The sequence below is a fragment of the Aquarana catesbeiana genome, linkage group LG09 (assembly GCF_042186555.1).
Source record: "Aquarana catesbeiana isolate 2022-GZ linkage group LG09, ASM4218655v1, whole genome shotgun sequence".
Lineage (NCBI taxonomy): Eukaryota > Metazoa > Chordata > Amphibia > Anura > Ranidae > Aquarana > Aquarana catesbeiana.
Window position 1 is genome coordinate 149,515,117 of NC_133332.1, and position 22,296 is coordinate 149,537,412.

Below are 22,296 nucleotides of genomic sequence, written 5' to 3' on the forward strand. Positions count from 1 at the left end.
GAAACATAGAAGAGGGATGGCAGAAAAAAAATCAATCGGTCCATTGAGTCCTCCCCATTTTCTCTTTTTTTGACCGGATTGGTCCGACAGACGCTGACGGACCAAAGCTGCCGGACAATCCGATCGTGTGTGGGCTTCACCGGACCTTCAGTGGACTTTTCCAGTCACAAATCTGAAGGACTTTAGATTTGGAACTTGCTTCAAATCTTTACGTCGTAACTCTGCCGGACCCAGAAATCCACTCGTCTGTATGCTAGTCCGACGGACAAAAACCGACGCTAGGGCAGCTATTGGCTACTGGCTATCAACTTCCTTATTTTAGTCCGGTGTACGTCATTATGTACAAATCCGTCGGACTTTGGTGTGATAGTGTGTAGGCAAGTCCGTTCCTTAGAAAGTCTGTCGGAAGTCCGTCAAAAGTCCGTCGAAAATACGCTGGAAAGTCTGTCGGACCAGTCCGGTCGAAAAGTCCGACCGTGTGTACGCGGCATTACTGTTTACTGAATAATTTTTTCTACTGTATGCCTAAATTCTATTTCAAGCATCAACTATTCTTTTGGCAAAATAAAAGTACAAATGAGCTCATCTTTTGTATAATCTGCCTATTTGATATTTTCTGCATAATCCAGAAAGTATCCAGAAAAATAATGATCTTTTTTCTACAATTTGCAGATTGTGTTTATTCTTTTTGATTAAGATGATATACTGTATACAATGTATCCAACATTCCTACAACTGTCTTGCATGCAACAATGTACATCTTCAAAGTAGTGATGAATTTGTTATTTAAAAGACAAATAATAGGGATATTATCCGTGTAGAGTTGCGTGTGGGACTATCATTTCTAATGCAGTATACATGGGCTTTATTGCTGTTAGTTCTTTAGGCATCACAGAATGGCTGGAATACTGTTGAACCCCTGGAATAATTGGCTGCAAAGAATTGAGCTTTCTGTGTAAATACTGTCTAAAGCAGCTCAATCATTTACCCTTAAGGCGTCATTCACACAGCTGTAAAGTTGTTACTGAGGTTATTACACATACATCAGTAAATTACTTGCATATAGATTAGTTTAAATGCATAAAGACGTGTATGAGTAAATAATTTGTTTTTATGATCATTTATTTTTCTTTGGTTAGACTTAATTTACAGGCTTAGAAATGCGTATACATGCGTTTATACACATAAGCGTGTAAAGTGCATGTTCTTAGATGAAGATTTTTGGATTCTGTGTTATGGATCTGAAAACAGCTCATGTTTATGCAACTGTGTGAATGGCTCAATTATAATTAATGCAGCTATATTCAGATTCATAATTAAAAAACACTCTAAGAAGAGTTGCTAATAACAATGAAAAAAATGTAAATACATTTGCAGTCATATCATCCAGAAATGTAGATCCATCATCAATCGTGACAATCTGCCACCTGACAATGTTTCCTGACTGTTATGATGCCCTTCCGCACTAGAGCTGTTAAATAGGGATGAGCTTCGAGTTTGAGTCAAACTCATGTTCGACTCGAACATCGGTTGTTCGCCAGTTCGCTGAACAGCGAACAATTTGGAGTGTTTGCGGCAAATTCGAAAGCCGCGGAACACCCTTTAAAAGTATATGGGAGAAATCAAAAGTCCTAATTTTAAAGGCTTATATGCATGGTATTGTCATGAAAAGTGTTTGGGGACCTGGGTCCTGCCCCAGGGGACATGTATCAATGCAAAAAGAAGTTTTAAAAACGGCCGTTTTTTCAGGAGCAGTGATTTTAATAATTCCTAAAGTGAAACAATAAAAGTGTAATATTCCTTTAAATTTTGTACCTGGGGGGTGTCTATAGTATGCCTGCAAAGGGGCGCATGTTTCCCATGTTTAGAACAGTCTGACAGCAAAATGACATTTCAAAGGAAAAAAAGTCATTTAAAACTACTCGTGGCTATAATGAATTGTCGGTCCGACAATACACATAAAAGTTCATTGATAAAAACGGCATAGGATTTCCCCACAGGGGAACCCCGAACCAAAATTTTTAAAAAAATGGCGTTGGGGTCCCCCCAAAAATCCATACCAGACCCTTATCCGAGCACACAACCTGGCAAGCCGCAGGAAAAGAGGACAAGAGAGCGCTCCGCCTCCTGAACTGTACCAGGCCACATGCCCTCAACATTGGGAGGGTGCTTTGAGGTAGCCCCCCCAAAGCACCTTGTCCCCATGTTTATGGGGAGAAGGGCCTCATCCCCACAACCCTTGGCTGGTGGTTGTGGGGGTCTGCGGGGGGGGGGCTTATCGGTATCTGGAAGCCCCCTTTAACAAGGGGACCCCCAGATCCCGGCCCCCCTGTGTGAATTGGTAATGGGGTACAAATGTACCCCTACCATTTCACAAAAAAAGTGTCAAAAAGTTTAAAAAACACAAGAGACGGTTTTTGACAAGTCCTTTATTAATTTCTTCCTCTTTTGGCTTCTTCTCCCATCTTCTTTCTTCTGGTATTCTTTCGGTGTTCTTCTTCTTCCTCCATCTTCTTCTTCATCTTCTTCTTCTCCATCTTCTTCTTCCTCTGCTCTTCTCATCCCGCATCTTTCTCCAGGCTTCTTCTCCGCTCCGTCCGCACGATCCGCCTAAGTGGGAGTCTTCAGCCGTGTGACGCTTCGCTTCTTTTGACATTTCTTATATAACAGAGGGCAGGGCCACCCGGTGACCCCACCCTCCTCTGACGCACAGGGAATTCATGGTTAATGGGTTACCCCATTATCAATTCACACAGGGGGGGCCGGGATCTGGGGGTCCCCTTGTTAAAGGGGGCTTCCAGATTCCAATAAGCCCTCACAGACCCTCACAACCACCGGCCAAGGGTTGTGGGGATGAGGCCCTTCTCCCCATCAACATGGGGACAAGGTGCTTTGGGGGCTACCTCAAAGCACCCTCCTAATGTTGAGGGCATGTGGCCTGGTACGGTTCAGGGGGGGCGCTCTTCTCGTCCCCCCTCTTTTCCTGTGGCCTGCCAGGTTGCGTGCTTGGATAATGGTCTGGTATGGATTTTTGAGGGGACCCCATGCCAATTTTGTTTTAAATTTTGGCGCAGGGTTCCCCTTAAAATCCATACCAGACCTGAGGGGTCTAGTATGGATTTTGAGGGGGACCCCCACACCATTTTTTTTTAATTTTGACGCGGGGTTCCCCTTAATATTTATACCAGACCTGAAGGGCCTGGTATGGAATTTAGGGGGACCCCAACGCCATTTTTTTAAATTTTGGTTCAGGGTTCCCCTGTGGGGAAATCTCATGCAGTTTTTATCAATGAACTCTTATGTGTATTGTCGGACTGACAATTCATTAATAGCCGCAAGTAGTTTTAAATGACATTTTTTCCTTTGAAAAGTCATTTTGCTGTCAGACTGTTCTAAACACAGGAAACATGCGCCCCTTTACAGGCATACTATAGACACCCCCCAGGTACGAAATTTAAAGGACCATTACACTTTTATTGTTTCACTTTAAGCATTATTAAAATCACTGCTCCTGAAAAAATGGCCGTTTTAAAAAATTCTTTTTGCATTGATACATGTCCCCTGGGGCAGGATCCAGGTCCCCAAAACACTTTTTATGACAATAACTTGCATATAAGCCTTTAAAATGAGCACTTTTGATTATTCATGTTTGTGTCCCATAGACTTTAACGGTGTTCGCGTGTTCGAACTAATTTTTTGCCTGTTGGCAAGTTCTGCTGTGAACCGACCTGGGGGGTGTTCGGCTCATCCCTACTGTTAAATAACAGATCCCTGGCTATATGTAACTAAACAACCAGTATCTCGGTTGAGGTGTCATCGTTGACCACACTTGCATAAGATTGTGGTTGGATTTTTAAGAGGACCACATGCTATTTTATTTGTTTCTGTTCTAAAGGACAGTAAACATTAAACAGAAAAAATGCAAGGGCACTCTATAACACAAAGAGTTAAAAGCAAATACAGATGAAGAAGTCCTTTTTTGCAAAAAATAAAAATGTAAACAGCATTCCCTGATGCAAATCAATTGCCATTTATGTCGCTTAGTGCTATTGATCCATCATCAGTCATGACAACCCACTACACAAGGATGATTCCCTGCAGCCCTCCGATTTTTTCCCCACTGCCACAATTAACCGCCAATGGACAAGGACAGAATCCCCAGTGCTGCTGTAATGTAAACAACAGCCCTGTGAATTCTGGGTGGCATCACTGACCAAATCGCTATATAAAAGCCGGAGATTTGAACGGCATGCTCCGCAGTTCAGCAGTCTACATTGGACCCAAACCAGAAGCTCATTCCTAGTGATAAACTATTGCCATAGTTAAAATTGCTGGCAGGGCTCACAGTATAAGTCCACACATCAATGTGAAGGCATGATTAATATTTTTGATATACAGTTTTTGATTTGTCACTTGTTTCCCACTACTAATAAAAAAAAAATAATACCATGCATGGGCAAGACTGCCTTAGCCTTTGCTGTCCCTAGACATACAGTACTGTAAATACGTTGTGATTAGAAAATTTGGCCAAGGTCGTGGCTCTGTGTTAGTATTATACCACAATTATGGTATGTGTTCAACAGTCACCAACCTTTTCCAATGAGCAGGAGAGAATAACTAAGTTTTATGAAAAACATTTATCCTCAGCTGATGCTTCTATACTTTTATGTTAACCAGAGCAGTGAAGCAAAAGCTATTGGTATTGCTACAGCTGTGTTAGTACTAATCTGTAGCCCAAAAGTAAAAAAATGGCAGCTTCCATCTATAACTTCACATAGTATTCTGCTTTTGTGACAAATTCAGTTTAACATTCATGTATGTTTACACTTATGATTATTTAGATCAATCAACCAGTATCACTCTTAGTTCATTATCTTACTGTGAAATGTCATGAATTGCAGAGTAGGGCCGTATTTGAAACTGTAAAAATATTTGCAACTTTTTCTACTTTTTTTTACAGCATGCTTGAAGATGACTTAAAGCTGAGCAGTGATGAAGAAGACAGTGAACAGGTATTATTTCTTCTAAATATCTGAAGATATAAAGGGGTTAATTCACTAAGAGTTAATTAATGGCCCAAAAAATGCGGTAAAATAACGCTTGCGGTAAATCCGTTTTGAAAGTGCAATACAGTAAGAGTTTAGCGTTAAATACCGAACGCGGTAATTGTTGAATTTTGCAGTAATTACCGCATTATTTAATGTGGTAGTATTTTGATTTGAGCTGGTTGCTAAGGAGTGGGCCTGGAAGTCAGCCGCCGCGTCCTTAACAACGGATGACTCATCATCTGTCAGCAGGCTTCCTGCTGACAGCTGAATGTAAAAAAAACCCCACATAATCTATTTTTTTTTGTGAATTGGATTTTGTTTACCACATGTGATAATTTATGCAACTGAGTCACATAACTGTGTTATGGCACGCATAATATAAAGAATAAGCCCACCTAAACCATAATTGTAATCATATGCCAGCTGGCTGCGTTACCTGCTTGCTTCTTACAACTGATAGGAATTCTACAGGGTCCATCCTTATCTGGAGATAACCCTTTACCTTCAAAAGCTGTAATGTTTCTTGCTTAGATTTATGTTGAGCAATATGATCACCTAAAACTAGTTTAATAAACATTAAATTCTATGGAAAAAATCCCAGTGACATCAGCTGTGTGGGGATAACTATACCATCTGCCCTCCTATCAGATGCTAATTTGTGGCAGTTCAACAATATCCTATGCTAAAGTTGACATTGCTGTTTGCAAGGTATCACCAAATAAACAGCACATTCTGCATTAGAATAAAATGTTACAAAAACTGTAATTAGCAGATAGTCAAAAGCAATACTTCAACTGACATTTTTTCAGGGATTATGTGGACAACCTTGATTACAATTGGTGAAGATTTTCTCTTCATGATATACTCTGTACCCAGGGCTATTACCACATACTAATGCATATCAGGTCTGGCTTGTATTGTTTTATGTATGTCTGCAACTTTCAGAGTATGCACATATCTTCAATCAAAATTCTGCAGTAGCAGTGTAGTGTCTCACATACATTTTTTTTTTCCAATAAGGATATGCCAGGATCCCACTGTAACAATTATGTTATTGGATATACAAATAGAAATATCTCTTCACTTGATTATTGGGGGGTTGGTAGTTGCGCTGTGATGGGAAAGGGGATGGGAACAAAAAAAGGGGGGGAAACTACACTAAAGTGGATCTGGCAACCATGCCAAGTGACCTGAAAGCAAGATAAATATATAAAACGGACACAGCACACTGGTGAGTGTGTATAATAAATGACTGGAAAAGTGACTAGTGCATATAGTGAACAAATAGATAGGCTGCACTAAATAGTGTGAGTATAAAGACAAAGTAGTAATGAATCACATAAAAGTGAGCAATGCACATGATAAGAAAGGCAATCACACTGGTGACATATAATGCATATCTCACTAGATACACAAAAAAGCTAGTGACTAAGAAATAGCGAATGGTCTTAAACATGAATCAGAAACGCTTGACCAATAAAATACAGAGTGCAACCTAAGAGTATATCAAATCAATGAGTAATGATTGAATAATAATAGCAAAAGAGGATATAATTCCAGAACATCAAAAAACCGTGGATCTCAAAATATATAAAAAAAAAAGAAAATTGTGTTAGTGGTGTTGAATATAAACGACAGTCCCACCACCAGGTGTAATAATGCTGGATCACAGTCCAAACAAATTGACAGGTGAAGAAGGGGGGTGGTCTTTGATGGGGGCACCTCAGTGAACACAGGCCCCTTACCTTACAGCTGTAAGGTATACAGCATAAATGTTAGACACTCAGTGGAATATGGGATCCAGAATGGTTGCAGCTGACGGTATGGCTCGTAAATTCAGTGGTGTCACATGCGGAAAGAACATATAGACAGCATGTAGTGTGATACCGTATGGCACTGGGGGGATGGACGAGCTGAAGGAGGAGGGGGGGTTGCACTCACTTTGTGGCAGATGAGCGCAAGCCTCAATCCACGAGTGCCGAACTCGTATAGTCCACACTACTGGCCGTAGAACCCTCTACCGTCTCTCATCTCCTGTGGCTCTCCACCCATCATCCGTCATAGAAATAATATAGTAGCAAGACAAGAAGACCGCATATAGCGTAATCCCGTACAATAAATACACTTTATTTATGTTAAAAACAGTGGTACACTTACAAAAGCAAACAACTGGGGGGTAAAACTCCGCGAGCGCCATGCTCGTAGCATCAGCTGTTGTGTGGCAGCGTCCCGTGCTCCTAACGCGTGTCGTCACGTCACGTGACTTCTTCAGAGGATGTATTTATTGTAAGGGGTTACGCTATATGCGGTCTTCTTGTCTTGCTACTATATTATTTCTATGACGGATGATGGGTGGAGAGCCACAGGAGATGAGAGACGGTAGAGGGTTCTACGGCCAGTAGTGTGGACTATACGAGTTCGGCACTCGTGGATTGAGGCTTGCGCTCATCTGCCACAAAGTGAGTGCAACCCCCCCTCCTCCTTCAGCTCGTCCATCCCCCCAGTGCCATACGGTATCACACTACATGCTGTCTATATGTTCTTTCCGCATGTGACACCACTGAATTTACGAGCCATACCGTCAGCTGCAACCATTCTGGATCCCATATTCCACTGAGTGTCTAACATTTATGCTGTATACCTTACAGCTGTAAGGTAAGGGGCCTGTGTTCACTGAGGTGCCCCCATCAAAGACCACCCCCCTTCTTCACCTGTCAATTTGTTTGGACTGTGATCCAGCATTATTACACCTGGTGGTGGGACTGTCGTTTATATTCAACACCACTAACACAATTTTCTTTTTTTTATATATTTTGAGATCCACGGTTTTTTGATGTTCTGGAATTATATCCTCTTTTGCTATTATTATTCAATCATTACTCATTGATTTGATATACTCTTAGGTTGCACTCTGTATTTTATTGGTCAAGCGTTTCTGATTCATGTTTAAGACCATTCGCTATTTCTTAGTCACTAGCTTTTTTGTGTATCTAGTGAGATATGCATTATATGTCACCAGTGTGATTGCCTTTCTTATCATGTGCATTGCTCACTTTTATGTGATTCATTACTACTTTGTCTTTATACTCACACTATTTAGTGCAGCCTATCTATTTGTTCACCATATGCACTAGTCACTTTTCCAGTCATTTATTATACACACTCACCAGTGTGCTGTGTCCGTTTTATATATTTATCTTGCTTTCAGGTCACTTGGCATGGTTGCCAGATCCACTTTAGTGTAGTTCCCCCCCTTTTTTTGTTCCCATCCCCTTTCCCATCACAGCGCAACTACCAACCCCCCTCTAGTCTTTATGCATTTTTGTCTGTGTGGAGCAGTCTCTTAGGTGTTGCAGCAGTGTCCCCCTGGTAGCTTAGGAGTCCGCTAGCAGCGCAGGAGTCTCTTGCTCTATTTCTTCACTGGATTATTTTTTTTTATTATTGGTAATTATATAGCACTGTCAATTTACGCAGCGCTTTACATATGTATTGTACATTAACATCAGTCCCTGCCCTCAAGGAGCTTACAATCCAAGGTCCCTAACTCACATTCATACATACACATACTAGGGCCAATTTAGACAGGATCCAATTAAACTACCAGCATGTATTAGGAGTGTGGAAGGAAACCAGAATACCTAGAGTAAACCCATGCAAGCACAGGGAGAACATGCAAACTCCAGACAGGTAGGGCCGTGGTTGGGATTTGAACCGATGATCCTAGTGCTGCTAAGGGGAAGTGCTTACAACTTAGCCACTGTGCTGTCCAACTAACTTGCCACTTTTGATAATCATATGGATTACTCCAATTCATTTTTATAAACAGGACATTAGTTGGATGTAGGAAGAGGAAAATAACCTCTATAGATGGTGCGCAACCTCGCCTGATATACTAAGGGTATAGGGAATGATGTCTGTTTTGTGACATCCTTTAACTGTCTACAAGCTTGGACTATTTCTGAATGAAGTCAGTGGCTACTGAGGGGCTTAGCTGACTTCCCTGAAGTTAACCAACTGCTTCAAATTCCAGCCTGTTCACATCCTTAAACTGGCTCCAAACCTTTCCTCCTGCATCATCCACAAAATCTCGTATCAGTTTGCATTCATAGGTCCTGGTAAATCCCCAGGAATGGAAACCGATACAGGTTTAAGTGGATGGTGGAGAAGGAAAGGTTTGGAGCCAGTTTAGGAATGTGAACAGTCTGGAATTGTGAGCAGTGGCATTTCAGGCTTCATGAAGATCAGCTAAGCCCCTCAGTAGCCACTGACTTAATTTAGAAATAGTCGAAGTCTGTAGACAGTAAAAGGATGTTGCAAATAGCCATCATGCCCTATACCCATACAGTATGAGGTGTGGTTTCTCACCATCTATCTAGAGTATTTTCCTCTTCCTAAATCCAGCTAATATCCTGTTTTTTAATTTGGAGTAAAAAGATGATGAGATATTATTAGTTTGTATATCTAATAGCATAACTGTTTCAGTGGGATACTGGCATATCCTTATAGGAAAAAATCATATATGTGAGACACTACATCACTACTTTGCATAATTTTGATTGAAGGATAAAAGGATGCATGCTAGACCTGATAGACAACCTTGATTAGCTAATATTCTTATAGACTCCTATATTTCTGGATGGTTGGCAACCCAGCTTAATAGATGCCAAGCAAGACCTAAATATTGTATAATCCATTCCCACACAAAACAAACTTTATTTATTTGGTATGTTTGGTAAGGTCACAAGTACTTTTGTTTCCCATACAATGTACTTTACTGCCCAGAAACATTTAACATTTTCCTTTGCCATTGTCTGGTCGGGTTTTACTTATTTTAAACATTGAAGGTCCATATATGAATTATTGCTTGTGTCTGTGTTACACTGGAAATATTAATAGCTATTCCAGGCATTCCATTAAATCTGCTTTCCTTTGCTGCTTAATGGGGTTAGTTTAGATTAGAAGGAGCACTGCAAGTGAGGGGTTAGATCTGGAATCAATTTTCATTTACAGTTGAGCAGCAGCTATTGATGCTGGGCTCACTGCTCAATAAAAGATCTAAAGATATAGACTTCATGTTTTTATTTCAATAGAAGCAGCATAATCAGTTTCAAATGTTTTTGCCAAGACACGAGTATTGACATTTTTTATTTAATAACTATCTTTTAAGTCCCGAGTTATCAGCAGCTTGCAATGTTTCAATGATTTTTTTTCCTTTACTCTCTCAAAATCATGCTGACCATGGCAAAGGATATTTATAGGGCAGGTTCATTATAACAAGTAACCATCTGTTTAACATTCCAGATGGGAATTCTTTCATTGTTAGGCTTTATGCTGTACAGATTTAAAACTTTTATGACAATATTATTAAGCACAGCAATAATTTATGCTCCAGCGAACCACATATCCTAAGAGTTTGTCATATGCTTGTTCTATTTTGTTGACCTGCAAAAACATTGCACTTTTTTTTTAGCATTTCTTTGTAATGCCCTACATCTGTATTGTCCCCTTTCAATAATTATCTGAATATGCATCTGTATTTTAAAATGTATGCATGGGCAAAAAAACAAACATATTCAGTACATCTCTCCATGCACATTTCCTCATGTTTTGAAAATGCCACAAGCACAGAAAAAATACCTGTTAATCCCGCCAGAGCAAAAATAGCAAAAAAAGAAAGAAAAAGATAGGATTTCTTTTCAGTCTGGGAAATAAGAAATATTGCACATTAATATTTAATATTTCACGCAGCAAGTGGTATACTTGTAGCAGTTCTCTACCACTTCTGTAGAGGCATTTATTATGATGCTGAGAATAGCCTAAATAGTTTGTAACGTAACCTTCTTCTGCTCAGGTCTATTCAAACCACATAAACAGCTGAAGGGGTCAGAGGATGCACACCATGTCCCTCTCCTAGCTAATAAAACGTATAGGAATTTTTAGTTAGAAGCCGTCAAAAGTGAGCAGGTAGTACTGGGCTTTCTTTTTAGAAAGCCAAGTATACTCTGCTAACAAAGTACAAAAGAAGCAAACTGTATACATTGTTTATTTGAAAAATGGTGATAGTTTATAATCATGTAAACATTCAAAATAAAATAAAAATACACCAAAAAAAAACTATAGCTTCTTTATAAAATATAAACTGAGTATATGATGCAACAATGCAAAAATAGATGTAACCTTCTATAAAACAGCATGCAAACGTGGTCAATAGATTCAGAGATATAGACAAAGCCGTGCTTGCATATATTTTCACTGCCTATATCTTGTTTCATGTCTTTTTACAGAAGGTGAGCTCTGCTTATATACTTTTTATTATATGCTGTTTTATTTGACCAGGCTTCTGACACTACTTTTAATAACCATTTTATATTTATTATTGTGTTTTTTTTTTTTTAGTTTGTTTGATGCAAGAGCATTTTTATTATTTGAGAGACCTGCTTCTCCTTTCTTCTTGAGAGCATCATTTGCTAGGTAGCCAATACACATAGCCTTATTTTAATAAGGATAGCACAGGTACATGTACTATTTACAAAGTGGGATAACCCATGAAAACAAAAAGGTTTCATCTTTTTTGTTATCTGAGTACAGTAACTTAAAGCTGAACTTAATATTGTCTAAATACAAGAGGCATGTGAGCCCAAAAGGGTCAGCCACCACCACCATCCAGAAAGGTCTGATGGAGGGGCATATTCTTACCATATACCTGAAGGAGCCTACAGAAGAGTGGCAACGTGTACAGGAAGGATCAGTCAAAATGTATTACCTCTACTTATTTCAAATCTACAGATCGATATTCTTTCATCCCTTTGGATAGTTGCCACCATAAATCATGGCTTAAATCAGTACTTCAGAGTCCATTTATGCATCTAAGATGCAATTGTACAAATCTGCATGAATTTAGAGTTCATTCAAGGAATGGATAGAAACCAATTGCTTGTGGAGAAACCCAAAGTGAAAAATGGTGATACCAATCATTTTGGTTTGCCATTTATCACTACATATTCTACTATTTGATAAAAAAATTGATACATAAGTATTGACACATTTTACAGAATGACAAGGTCTTAGGACCATTGTTACCTGTAAGACCCCAAGTGTTGTATAGAGGGGTCCCATCTTTATGAGATTGGATTGCTGCCAATATAATTGTTCCCCTAAATAAATCTTGTTTATCTTGTTTTTTTTTTCATAATCTGATGGGTTTTTATCCCTGTAGAAGATGTCTGGTTTGTGCTATCAATAGTTGTAGGGACAGAAGGATTAACTCCTTTGTTTCCACGGCAACATCACAGGCATACTGTATTAAACCATTTATTCCCTGTGCAACTAATAATGTAGTATATAAATGTTACAATGTCCATATGGTCTCCAAGGAAGGAAGGTCCACACTGGCTTTGAGTGTTAGGTTGGGGGAACATATTGGTAACATCAGAAAGGGTTTCTACACCCAGACATTAGACAGCTGTACATAATAATGATCCCTCAGGTACTATCTTTTTGGGTATATATAAGTTTACCGCACATTGGAGGGGGAGTGCTACTATTAGAGAAATATCCAAACTAGAGACCAAATGGATTCACAGTATCAAATGGTATACTCTATTTGGCCTGAACCTCAATTGGAACGTGACCGCCTTTATTGAGAATACCTAGAATTACTTTCTTTAGATTACATTAAAATACTTTTAGATACTATTTTTAAGTTGAATCTTATTATTTAAGCCTATATATGGATAAATTGTTCCAATGTCTAGATGGATCTAATGAATGGATTGGGGGGTTTATTTTTAACCCATTATTAATTACCTTTTTATGTATTATTTTATTTGCATTTTTGATGGTTTATGTAATAATGGCTGTCTTATATAAATGTGTATGTAATGGCCATTCCTCTCCTTTTATTTGAGCTGTGGAATTTGTTATGAGATCTACTGTATGTATATTTTGTGTATAATATGATTATTTTCCACTAGATGGTACACAATCCTTCTTTGCAGCTATAATTGTTTAAATACTACCCAAGGTCTATCAATATCATTGACATTTGGGATAAAAATCTAGACTGAGGCTTGGTTGCTCAGTGGATTATGATTCAAATTGAGACCTACTTTCAGCCCAGACGGAGGCTTGGATTTGGCCATTTAGCTCAGATGGATGCCTGGTTTTCAGGCATTACAATATATAAGGTGATGACGCAGCATGCGCCTATGCCCCGGAAGACGTCATTGGTGATGAAGCGCATAAGGTGGAGCCGCATGCTGACGTTATCACGTTCCTACATTCCTGGAAGTGCGGGTGCTTTGGACTAATTTTGCCGGCTAAAAGAGATTGTTATGCGCAATTTTAAAGTATTTGTGATGTAAGTGCATTTCTGTTTTAGGTACGTATTGGGATAATACGGTTTTATGCTATGTGGAGTGACTACTTCTACTGTATGTCCTTTTATGAACGATGATGGAATGGTGATGTGTGGACCATCCTTGTAAGGATCCTGCCCATTTCGAGAATTAAGCTAAGGGAGTTTTGGTGACCCAAATACAATCTGAATGGGCCATTTGTGAACATTTAGTCATATACAGCTGGTAAGCATGTATTTATACCATTGAGGTGGTGGGAAATAGCAGCCAGTTGTCGCAGGGTAAGTGGAGAAACTTTAATTATACAAAATGATCTCTAGCAGAGATCATATGTGTAACACAATGGCTGGTACAGATTTCCCATTCTTCTTCATCCAGATCTGGCAAGTCAGCATTCTATTTTGGTGCAAATTGAGTTAGTGGTATAAGCTAGGGAGAGCCTAAGCTATAGAGGAGATAAGGGTTTCCCCAACACACTTGAGGTGAACAGCCGCTTAATAGACTTCAAAGTAATGGGAGCAGGAAATTGCACCTGGACCACATGTCTCAACTGCAAATACCTAAAGAATCTACCACTAGGAAGGTTATATATGGCCTTAAGGTCTGCAAATCCAATCAGTCTCCCATGTGACAAAATGTGCTTCAGACCAAATACTCTGCGGGCCGCCCCCAGCCTCAGATCTGGGATACTGCATAGATGACATAATATTAATAATATAATCTTTACCACACGTGGTGTATGTGGTGAGATGGTCAGAGGAGAAAGATATTTTGCCCTAGCATTATGCCACACCACAAGAGTAATCGTCATTGGGAGGGATAATCCCCCTTGTGACAAAAAGAAAGCTGTAGTGTTAATTTAGTAAGATGTGGTACTTTCCCAGCCCATACAAAGGGGAGATCTATACTATCCAATTTGTTAAAAATTGGTCTGGGAACTTGGGTGTTCCTGAAGTAATAAAGAAAATATTGTAAATAAACCACCTTGATAAGGTTAACCCTGCTGACTGGGGCAAGGGGAAGTGTTTTCCAGAAAGTACATCTCTGGAAAAAGAGCTTAAGTAAGGGACGGTTTAACTTCATGTAAGTCATTAGGGAGCTACCCACTTGTATTCCAAGATGTTTAAATCCATCCACCCAGCACAGCAGGATATTTGTAGCTGATTTGGGATTCCAAAGACTGAATGGGAAGATCAGAGATTTCTTCAAATTAACTCAAATTCCAGAGACTGTGCGAAACTTGTTAATTATCTGCAAAGCTCTCCTAAGTGAGCTAGATGTGTCTCCAAAATATAGGAGGGTATCGTCGGCATACAATTTTTCTTCAGTCCCACCCACCTCAAACTCAGTCACCGAGTCTGAAGCATTAAGTTGCATGGCCAGAGGCTCCAGGGTGAGAGAAAACAGGTTGATGAAAGGGGGCCACCATGGTCCAATTCCTTTTGCCCTTTCCTGGACAGAGGAAAGGGAGAGAATAGTGAGTTGTGAGTCTGTAGCTTGGCTGTAGGGCCAAGTAGAGGCAATAAAGAGTGGGAAAACTCTCATTAATTAAATGGGGATTTGTGATGACTTCACTGTCTGTGGACAAATTCCTAGGAATTGTAACAGAGGCAAACTGTTCCTTAGCCAGCCATGCCAGCAACCTCCCATTCTTTCCCCCAATCAAAAATCTTTTGGGACTCTCATTAATCATTAAACTCTCATTAATCAAATGGGGATTTGTGACAACTTCACTGTCAGTGGACAAATTCCTAGGAATCATAACAGAGGCAGAGTGTTCCTTAGCCAGCCATGCCTAGCAACCTCCCATTCATTCCCCCCTGTTCAAAAATCATTTGGGACTGATTAAGCAGTAATGTTTTTTTTGTAGATGTATGAATGAGCATTACCTCATTAAGGGTTATCTGTAGGGATGAAGAGGTAGAGGGGTCCTGAGTCTGTGTATAGGCAAGTTCTAAAGACATCACCCTACACTGCTCTGCTAAGTTTGGCTGTTATGTCTTTTCTGAACCCTCTCACACTGGATTGGAAGCGTCCCATTGTAAGAGTTTTAAAAGCATCCAAAGGTGGCAGCAAGAGCATCTGTATGGTCATTAAGGACACAGTATTCAGACATATCTTATCTGTATGGCATGTCAACCCTCGTCTCAGCCAACCAAATTCTGAACAATCTCTATAACTCCGCAGATGGCGTCCTGGACGTAACCAATGACAAAATGTTAGGGGCATGGTCCGATATTCCGATATTCCAATTGCAAAATGGTGATTTCCTAGACCATGGGCAGGACAGCATCACCTGCAAACACCAAGTCAATGTGGGAGAATGTTTTATGGGTGGCTGAGTGGCAGGTAAATACCTGCTTAGAAGGGTTTCACCATCTCAAAAGATTAGTGAGGTGGGACGCCTCAGCCCAAGCCATAAGATCAGAGTGGGATATACCATTCAGCCCCATTCTTCTCATGCCATAGTCAGGAACACTGTTAAAGTCACTCAAAATCAATATTTGATCGGTGGTGCAGACTGTCAGGTGTGCCCCAATATGATATACCAACTTAATTGGGGCTTAAGGTGTAACTAAAGACCCAAAATAACCTATAAATAATAACATATCTACCTCTATTTCCATGCCAAGCACCAGGTTCAGCAACCAAAAAGAGAGAGATTTATGTACTAGGAGACTCACTTCTCTATAGTTAGAGTGATAATGAGGACCTTACTGTCCACCAGGTGGGTTTCCTGTAGGATACAAATCTAAGGACAGTATTCTTTAAGGAATTGAAACACCAAGGAGCACTTGATGGGGGAGTTCAGGCCTCTCATGTTCCATGAGATTATACTGCAAGAGGACATAGCTGAAATGGACAATTGATATACTGTATGTAACAGAGGGGTTGGACCGGGATGGGAGGGAATAGGTAACCACACAAGCTCAGTGCCCTGAGTCACCAAGTTAAGATGGAATATCCAGTAAGGAACAAGATATGCACAACAGGGGCCATAATAGAACTCGTAACACCCAAAGATGGAGACCACCCCCCACCCCACCATTCCCCACAAAAACCTGGAATCCTGAAACCCAACTTGTAACATAGTACAAAACCAATAGGGGTCAAATGTACAAAGCATGTAGGAGTCCAATGACACTTAAGGCAATGAAGGACCCAGAACAACCAGATAAAAGTTTAGAGCAATCACCCAGCAATGCCTGAAGGTATGGAGGCACAGATGTAGCACGTTAATATTCAACAGTAATGCTAGATAGCCAGCGATATACAAAAGTCATGCAGGCCTCCAAAGAGTCAAGCATCTACACCATGAGGCAATAGCTCAGGTAAAGGACAACTAGAACAACATTATTTGTGTGAAGTGTCTATCCAGGCCACAGCATCCCCAGGTGAGGTGAAGAAACAAACCGTCTCACTGAATGAGTAGTGCAGGGAAGAGCATGTTGTATTGGATCCTTTTCTCCTTCAGTTTGGCAGAGATAGCATAAAATAATTTCTGCAGTTTTTGGGTTTCCACAGAGTAGTTAGGGAAGATAAAGAGTTTTGTGTTGCCATAGACTAAATCTCCCTGTAAGCGAGTTTCACAAAGGATCAAATTATGGTCTTTAAAGTGAAGCACTTTGAATCTGAAGGTTGTGCCCCAGGAGGGCCCATGGCAATTGTGATATGATGAGCACTTTCCACAGTGAATAATGGAGAGAATGTGGCATTCAAAGGCATTTTCTTCAGCAGACACTGGTATTTACAGTATGTTCTTACCTTAATTCTGGTGTGCTTGCATATTTCTTCCAGGTCTGTGCAGTAATCCAGTGTGAAAATCTGTCTCTGTTTAGAAACTTCCTGTAAAAAAAGGCCGCACACTGCTTTTCTCTTTCCTAGTACAGCATAGCTGGTCTTGTCTCCATCCCCCTGTAATTTTCTGCAGGGAGCCTGTAGTGAGTGTAGCTTTTGGGCCCCTCCTACAGCTCTGCTCTCTGCACACGCTATGTACAGCACAGTGATTATGTCTCTGCTACTACCAGGTAATATCAGGGTTTGTAAGGCTTTACAAACCCTGGATTTACAGTATATCATTTGGGGCTATTGAGGTATATATTTAAATGAAGGTTTTTTCACTTTACGTACGGACATACCCATGAGTGTACGTAAAGTGGCTCTTAAGCTAAAGCTGCAGCTGAGTAATCCGTGCACGGATAGTTCAGATTCCCTGCTACTTGGAAACATACTCCCTGACCTCCCCACTAGAGTCCCTGACCCCCCTCTACAGCCCTGACACCCTCACTACAGCCCCTGACACCCCAGAAGTGAAAAAAGGTATTGCTTCATTTTCATTTTACATTCATGCTCTGGTCCCATTGTGTACTTAAAAGTGGGATATGCCTGTATAGCTTAATTTAAAGTGAAATAAAAGTCCGTTTTTTTTTTTTTACTTTAAAAATAACAAACATGTTTACCTGCTCTGTGAAGTGGTTTTGTACAGAGCAGGCCAAACCTCCTCCTCTCAGGTCCCTCGCCAGAGCTCCTGGCCTCTCCCTCCTGCTGAGTGCCATCACAGCAAACAGCTTGCAATGGGGGCACCCAAGCCAAGTAGCAGCTCTGTGTGTCCATTCAGACACGGAGCCGTGGTTTAGCCCCACTCCTTCTCTCTCCTCATTGGCTAACTGACTTGGATTGACAGCAGCGGGAGCCAATGGCACTGTTACTGTGTTTTAGCCAATCAGGAGGGAGAGTCCCGGACAGCTGAGGCACTCGTGCACATCGCTGGAGTGAGATGGGGCTCAGGTAAGTATTAGAGGGCTGAGGGGCCTGCTGCACACAGAAGGTTTTTTTGTCTTAATGCATAGAATGCATTAAGATAAAAAAAAACTTTTGCCTTTAGAATCACTTTAATTAATAGAAAATATGTATTACAGTATGGTAGCTTTGGCACTTTTCTGTTCTTTGAAGATAGCATGGTCTAAGCTGGAATTCAAATTTGAAGCACACTTATATTAAAACAATGCACCTAAACCCATCCCTACTACATAGTAGGCATCCTGAGTTGCTTGTGCTGATCACTGATATCCGCTGATTTTTTTGCCATCATTTTGCCCTGCTGAAAAACCTGGTACTTTTGAGTATGGGACACAGGCCCCGGGCCTACCATGATGCATTGTTTTGTACATGCGCAGCCAATCATAATGCTTGGGAGGGCAGGGGGAATGCATAGCATGGTAAGCTCAACAGGGACTGGCCAAATTTCAATCCATCTATGGCTGTTCCTGCTAGAGAGAAGTTAATCTAACGATTGGCTTCTCTCGAACGGGAATGTTGAAAAATTCTTGTTCCATCAGAGCTGCAGACAATTCAGCTGCAGCGCTGATGGTGTATACTGACAGCGGTGGAGTCCCATTGTCAGAATACAATAGTTCAGCGGGGAGGATTCCCCCATCCACCTGGATTGTGTGGATGGAGAATCCGTTTGGTTGGCTTATCAAAAAACAATGATCCATCTATGGCCAGCTTTAGCTTTTATGGTTAAATGATTTTTGCACAGATCTTTGCAGTGATTAGATCAACAAACTGGAGTGTATGGCAGGGAAGTGCATTTGTGTGGGTTTTGCTTAAGTACAAGTGTGCTTTCTATTATAAATTAACTCTGCTGATTTTTCTATGCAGATTAATAACAGTGAAAGCTATCTCAATAAAATCATTGCATTGTCAGCTTTTCAGTTTAGTTATAAATTAGATGGTTTGTAAAGGTTTTAACAATACAATTGAAGCAATGGAAGCATAATCTAATCTATAACTTATAAACTGTTTTCATCTGTTTAATCACAAAAATTAGGGTTTGCCTACATATATTATATGAATATATTCTCTGAAATTGATCTCTGAAGCACATCTTTTTTCTAAATCTAATTTCTGCTAAACTTTTTAGTAACAAAGAGAATGACATTGAAAACGCAAAGATAAAAGAAATAAACAAAATAACAAACTAGAATATGTATCCAAATGGCTCAGTACAAGTGAATCCCATAATGCTTTGTGGCATGTTATCATTTTGGGAAAATGACAGCACCAGATAAGCCATTGGGGAGAGTCCAGCTAGCTTATAGTGGATTTCACCTCAGATTTGCATGAGAAAAGGGTTTTGTCCCTCTTTACATTAAACATATGTGATATTCGGGGGTATTTGAGCATGGCTTGTGTTCCATAATTATGCGTTATTGTTCAAGGGGAGAAAAAAATCACTACTGAAAACTCCAGCTGCTTAAACAGTTTGATAGATTGAAGCTATTCTGCCATCAGTGCCCCCAGCTGTGTTGCTTAGCAACATTTTAATTCAAGAAGAATCGAAGGAGATGCAGTCCCTGTGGAGAGGGAAACAGAAATAAGAGGGCCGTTGACAGATGATCTCAGTTGTTTCTTCTAATATACTGTGAAGATCACTGGCTCTTTTCATGAATGATAAATGGACTGTACACAGATCAATGGGTTCAACATAAACTGGATCTGGCCTCTATGTCTAAGGCGAGCACTGGGGCCCAGAAATTTACTCATTTGGATGATTTGGTGTTTGTTTTCTCAACAGTTTCACAAGGGGGAAATTGATCTGAACATTTGGCCATAACTTGGCCTTTCCTTGCCTTAGCAAATATTAATACTCTTCTAGAGTGCTTTCTGTACATCTTTAGCTTTTGTGTCTAGAGTCAGGCACTAGAATAGGCTTCGAAGTGTAGATTCTTTTGATATTGCTGAACTACAGTTCACAGGTACTATAAGTAATTGTTTCTTTCTACTGATGTAAATTAAAACCCACAAATCTGGTTTTTGTCATGTGCCAAATGACAGGGCCCTTACAAGACCAGCCAAGGATCATAATGAGGTTAGTGACCCAATGACACCCAACAGAACAAAAAAATGCAAGTTTAAAATACCTTATCTCCTTTAATATATGCACTTATAAATAAAGCAGGTTTGCAAATATATCTTTTTTTTATGTTTCTCTTTCTCCTGCTGTGCTCTGATAGCTGTACTGGGAAAAAATGCCCTGCCAGTTACGATACATTCCTGCCATTCAAATATACTGTACACATCTATAATAATGACAGGAGTGCTGTCTTTCATATACCGTATTTATCAGCGTATAACAAGCACCTTAACTTTAAGAGGAACATTTAAAAAAAAACCTTATATTTTAAAATAAAGGTCAGTGCTCTGCAGCCTCATCAGTGCCCATCAATGCAGCCTGATCTATGCCCATCTGCAGCCTGTAATTTGGCCATTAATGCAACCTGTTTAGTGCCCATGATTGCAGCCTCTAACATGCCCATGATTGCAGCCTCTAACATGCCCATGATTGCAGCCTCTAACATGCCCATGATTGCAGCCTCTAACATGCCCATGATTGCAGCCTCCATGGTATACATCTGCAGACTTGCCTTTGCAGATGATTGCAGCCGCACCAGTGATGGATGACACAGACTCTCGACCTCCTGTGTATCCAGCGCTCAGTCACTCACAGTCCTGCCCGGCTCATATGATGGACAGCAGTGGTCCAATGCCGGGCCAGGGGGGCAGGACTGTGTGTGACAGTGCCGGATACACAGGAGATCGCGGCTCTGTGTCATCCAGCGGCACTCGTCCCCTCCGAGTAGCAGGGATCGGCGTATAACATGCACACATGATTTCCCCCTGATTTTCAGGGGGAAAAAGTGTGTTATACGCCGATAAATATGGTAACTAAAAATTCTGCAATGCCTTTCCCTCACTTGTACAAATGATTGTCTGAAATGAGTTAGAATTAAGCTCACGTAAAATTTGGTGATTATCTATTAGATATTATAGGTGTCATGGTATTCAAAGCTGAAGTTTAATACATTTTTTAGTTACAGCATCAAACATATTAGGTGTGAGTAATGTTGTGTATCCCATCCCTTGCAGGTGGCTGCTTCTGCTAAAATTCATCCCTGAGCAGCAGTATTATAGTACTGTTAAAGCCCAATTCCAGGCAAATAAAGAATGATCCATTGCAGTGGGGCTGTGCCAGCAATGGAAGGGTTAATTGTTTATTTATGTCTAGCACCCCTACTCTCCACCGGTGTAGTGTCCGGATGTTATCATAACCAGAGCAGGGTCCATAGCCCTGCACATGACATTGGGGCTCTGAACGACAGTCCACCACCAGATCATGTGGAAGTGCCATCTGCCAGGGATGCAGAGGATCAGGTAAGTAAAACAGTTTCACCTCTTCCATAGACAAAATAAGCAATCCACCCCCTGAGGGGCTGGCATAGTCCCAATGCAAGGGATACTTATTTTTTGGCCAGGATTGGGCTTTAAGGTTAACAGTAAGGATGAGCTGAACACCCCTCAGTTCGGCACCAGAACAACCGAACAGGCAAAAAATTTGGACGAACAAACGAACACTGTTAAAGTCTATGGGACACGAACAGGAAAAATCAAAAGTGCTCATTTTAAAGTCTTATATGCAAGTTATTGTCATAAAAACTGTTTGGGTATCTGGGTCCTGTCCCAGGGGACATGTATGAATGCAAAAAAAGTTTTAAAAACGGCTGTTTTTTCCAGAGCAGTGATTTTAATAATGCTTAAAGTGAAACAATAAAAGTGTAATATCCCTTTTAATTTCGTACCTGGGGGGTGTCTATAGTATGACTGTAAAATGGCACAGTTTTCCCGTGTTTAGAACAGTACCACAGCAAAATTACATTTCTAAAGGAAAAAAGTCATTTAAAACTGATCGCGGTTGTAATGAATTGTTGGGTCTCGGCAATATAGATAAAACTGAAAAAAACAGCATGGGTTCCCCCCCAGTCCATTACTAGGCCCTTTGGGTCTGGTATGAATATTAAGGGGAACCCTGAACCAAAAATAAAAAAAAA

General features: G+C 40.4%; 1 protein-coding gene across 2 annotated transcripts in view; it reads left to right on the plus strand.

Annotated features, from left to right (window-relative positions):
- The window catches only part of AFF2 (ALF transcription elongation factor 2), a 976,027-nt gene that overhangs the window by 707,444 nt on the left and 246,287 nt on the right, over positions 1-22,296 (plus strand). For both annotated transcript variants that reach the window (XM_073599267.1, XM_073599268.1), the window contains one exon: positions 4,961-5,012. In XM_073599267.1, coding sequence (XP_073455368.1) covers positions 4,961-5,012 — 52 coding nt within the window. The remainder of the gene's footprint in view (positions 1-4,960; positions 5,013-22,296) is intronic.